General features: G+C 47.2%; 1 protein-coding gene across 1 annotated transcript in view; it reads left to right on the forward strand.

Moving 5' to 3' along the window:
- The window catches only part of TBX15 (T-box 15), a 100,776-nt gene that overhangs the window by 83,275 nt on the left and 13,306 nt on the right, over positions 1-4,195 (forward strand). Inside the window, exon 7 of the mRNA XM_011366440.2 lies at positions 3,623-3,720. Coding sequence (XP_011364742.2) covers positions 3,623-3,720 — 98 coding nt within the window. The remainder of the gene's footprint in view (positions 1-3,622; positions 3,721-4,195) is intronic.

A 4,195-nucleotide genomic window follows, 5' to 3' on the forward strand; every position in this document is an offset into this window, starting at 1 on the left:
TTCCTTCATCCCTCCCTCCTTCCCTCCTTCGGAAGACCATTTCTTTACAGTCTGGCTGTTTTTCCCGATCATCAATTTGCGAAAGAGCTCGTGGCTGGCTTCCTCTCCTTCCTTTCCTCCCTCCTTTCAGGACATTCTGTTGCTCTGGCCAGCGAGCAGCCTGAAAAGTCTAAAGGGAAAAGGCCTGGAAGTCAAAGAGGCGATTACAGCCAAAGGACTGAATGAAGGGGGTTTGGCTGTGGCCTCCGCTGTCACTGGCGCAAGCAGGGCAAGTCAGCGAGAGGGGGACACTTGCCAATCTGATCGTCTCTGATTGGAAACCTCAGGGATGACATCAGGTTTCTGGTGTCCAACAAACCGGGAGAGGCTCACCATGTGGGACACGTTAACGAAATGTAGTGACTTAAGACCGCTTTAAAAAAAAAAAAACCTGTTAGACAATGAATTCACTTTTAAGAACCTTGAGATAAAATTGTACGAAACTAGGGCATGATGATGATGAATAAGTAAACAGTGTGTTACTCAGGATGGGCTCTGAGCAGACATCCAAGCGGTGGGGAGTCGGCAAGGACTCTCGTAAGAGAAGAGCAGGGAGGGGACTCTGCTGGGGACTCAGGCTCCGCTGAAGGTCAGAAATTCCATGACCGGAATGGAAGAAATCAAAGGAAAACTGAAACTTCTCTGAGCCTCGAGTCAGGGAAGGCACAATCAGCTACAGAAACGGTTCCCAAGTCTCTAATACTAAAGGGTTCCTTCTGTCTTCAGAGTTTTGATTTTACATCGAGCTGTCTTCCTAAGTCTTAGGCTTAGCAAAATGAATGCTGGTTGAAGTGCATGAAATGATGACTCATATCAATTGAGATCTTGCCATGTAACAGACATCGTGCTATGCAAGCAATGGGACATTAAAAAACATGGGATCCAAAGTAGACGTGCTGGCGGTGGAGAGGTGAATTACCTAATGATCACCTTGCCATTTGGTGGCACTTCACCAAATCCTTCTACGCAGAACGAGTCCTTTCTAACAATCAGATCTATCCGATGATGCTTAATGAAGTTTAAGGACCAAACAGATGGGGCAGATAGTGAACGAAAAGGATGAAATTTTACACTTGGACTACATAAATAGATTCAGTAAGGGTCCAGGACAAATCTACGTGAGACGGGTCCACAGCGGATGAGTAAAGTGTGGACAGGAATGCGTGGGCTCGGCCATTATGTTTTGGTAGTCACAGCCCCTCCCCACAGTTCCACCACCAAAATGACCCTTGTTCTGACAGACCTGTGAACTGGGTGGACCCTGGGTGCATCCGCATGTGGCATGTTGTACACGACATTCTTCACCGCTGAGGAAGGTCTCCCTGATGAGGGTGGGGAAACCTCTGGCCCTCTCCCCATTTACCCAGTGCTCATGAGGTCAGAGACCTCAGCTCAAGGTCAGAAAGAACTTTCTAATAGATCTGTCAAAAAACTGATTATTTTCCTTGGGAAATACTCCAACGGAGAATAGATAACTGACCAAGATGGTATTATAGAAAGTAGAAGCTGATGACACACAAGATGCCTCTTCATTTTTAAATCTGTGATTCTGGAATGCAGTCTTTCAGTTGGATTTCAGATTTGAATAAACGGTCACTATCCTGTACAGAGTCGACTGCGTTAAATAAAATGATTAACAAATCTGCTACAGTCTTTTCGCCTATTATGAAAACGAAATCAAAGTGCATCTCCTGTTTCTTTAAGAAATACTGGCAGTGTATCAGTGTGCTTCACAGCCTTCTATCATCTTATGAAATGAGAAGGGACTGTTCTTTGTCCTTGAGCTAATATTTTGTCCCCGTGATTGGCACGTGTTCTTGGGAAGGATGTAACAAGAAGCAGAAGAATAAAGACGTTGCCATTTGCAGTGAGCCTCTGTGCCACTAAGGGGAACTGTAAGGTGTTCCGGTGGGCCACCAGCATCCTAAAACGAAGCAGTAGGAGCCAAGCCTGTCCTGTCTATTTCTTACATCCACCGAGGCTCAGCGTGGCATTACCTTCCTATCCCTTCTTCCTCGGAGCTCCCCGATCGCTTGGACTCCTTCCCTCTGCAAATAGTTTCATGTACTGTATTCGACATTAATGTAGGGTGACCGTGTGGAGATGTCTTCTGTTCCTACTTTTAACAGATTAACAGCTAATAAACACCATGCAACACCCTCTCCTCTCAACCTCTTCTAAAAATACAGACTTTGATTTGCCAACATTGGTGTATTTAAAGCCTCCAAGATTCCAGAGAAGACTTTAGAAAGTTAACTGCGCAAGTAAGGCCTGTTCAGAGAGGAAATTTTCCGACACGAAGAGCCAATCAGTGTATCAGCAGCTCATTTGAGAAGAAAGCACCTCGGGGATCTTACAGCCATTTTTAAGGGAAGGAAGTTTGTTCTTAAAATAAAACTTCTCACTTTATTCTTGGTAGGCAAGAGCGAAGAGAACTCTGGAAACGCATCACTTAGGGGGGAGGCGGGCAGCATAAATTTCATCTCAAGAGAGAACCCTGTCTTTTCCGGGAGGGGACAGCACGTTAGGGTCCAGTGACTTATGCCACTTCTCTACCCTCCGTCTCCTATCTTCCCCTTCCTCCACTTAGACAGAAGTAGTTAGTTTTAAAGAAAAGTCAAAAATCAGAGCCGTGTCCAAAGCTTTAAATGAAACCCTGATCCTACTGTTCTGAGGATACAGAATATCAGCAAGAGTGTGTCCCAGAGACCCCGGATAACTATGTTAGAACGACGTCCGTCAGCGCGCACGCGGCGCTGAGAGAACTTACTGAGGGGTCAAGCAGACAGTGTGCGCGTGGTGCACTTGAGGGAACTGCTAATATCAATGCAATGAAGCCCCAGAGTAATGGACTGGTACAGCACTGGGTGTTTGCTGAAGTCCGACAGTCCCAAGTATCTGACCCTTGAAGACCAGCTTGATTATTAGATTACACAGTACAGGCAAATATTTCCAGAAATGTATTGGTCACTTTGCTTGAAGTATAGTTTCTGGGACCAAACCCTTTCTTTGTCCTTCAGGTAGGTATTTCTTGTTGCAACAGAAACTCAGGTGTGTTTGATTGCTTCTCTCTCCTTTGATTTCTTGCTCGTCTCTGTTGATTTAAGGAGCCTTTAAAGCCACAGCAATTTGACAGCTTCGCTGACTCTACATACCCAGTGGAGGAGGTGACTCGGGGACAGGCTCTCGATGCACTGTAATGATGATGATGACCTCATCCTGTGCTCGAGACACAGCCAGTGCTACTCTCTTGTCAACTTTGTTCACGATACCGGTGGCCTTGACCTTTAGCACCTAACATGTTTTTTTTCATACGGACCAAACCTCCTTTGAAGAAAGGTCTTAGTGAAATCCCATCACAGTTATGACTTGTTTGCAAATAATCTGAATTGGGTTCGTTTCTCCTTCCTCGGGCAACCCAGTGTCATCTGTGCCTGGCAATCTTCCAGACCAGTTTACCCCGGTGATGCTCTCTCTCAGTGCCTGTGTGCATACCATTTGCCAAACCACCCAGGATCTCTGAAAAGTCAGTGCGTTTCTTGGGACTATGTATGAGTTCTGTTGCTGGCTTCTCTCTCTGCAGAACCGGACTGGAAGCCATCATGGAGACTTACGCGTTCTGGAGACCCCCCGTGCGCACGCTCACCTTTGAGGATTTCACCACCATGCAGAAGCAGCAAGGTAAAGCCTCGAGGCCAGGCCTCTGCTCGGGAATAGAGCCGGGGAGGGCGAGGGAGCCTAACGGAATGCAGGGCATCTGGCAGCAAGCCAAGCCACTGATTTGCCTGGAACAAATAGAACTCAGTAGCTCCATAAATAACTAACAAACACATCACCACTTGTGCAAACAGGCTGGTTCCGGAGGCAGCATTTCACCTGGCACCCAGAGTCTCCCTCCCTAAAAGCAAGGTTACGAGGTCATGATCAGGATGGTGGCAAGTGTTCGTTTCTACCACTGAGCGTTCCCGCCGCCCTTGGTGTTTGAAGAGGTCTTCGTAATAACTTCGCTTATTCCTTCACGGAGCCTCGGCAGTTCTCTGCTTCTAGTTTTGCAGATGAGAAAGCACTTAGCTCCGGACAGTGGGAGCACAGGGCTCCGGGGCTGGACAGTGGGAGGGGCCGCCGCCAGCCCGGCTGCATTTTGCCACTTGTGCTC

The sequence above is a fragment of the Pteropus vampyrus genome, unplaced genomic scaffold, assembly GCF_000151845.1.
Source record: "Pteropus vampyrus isolate Shadow unplaced genomic scaffold, Pvam_2.0 Scaffold6, whole genome shotgun sequence".
Lineage (NCBI taxonomy): Eukaryota > Metazoa > Chordata > Mammalia > Chiroptera > Pteropodidae > Pteropus > Pteropus vampyrus.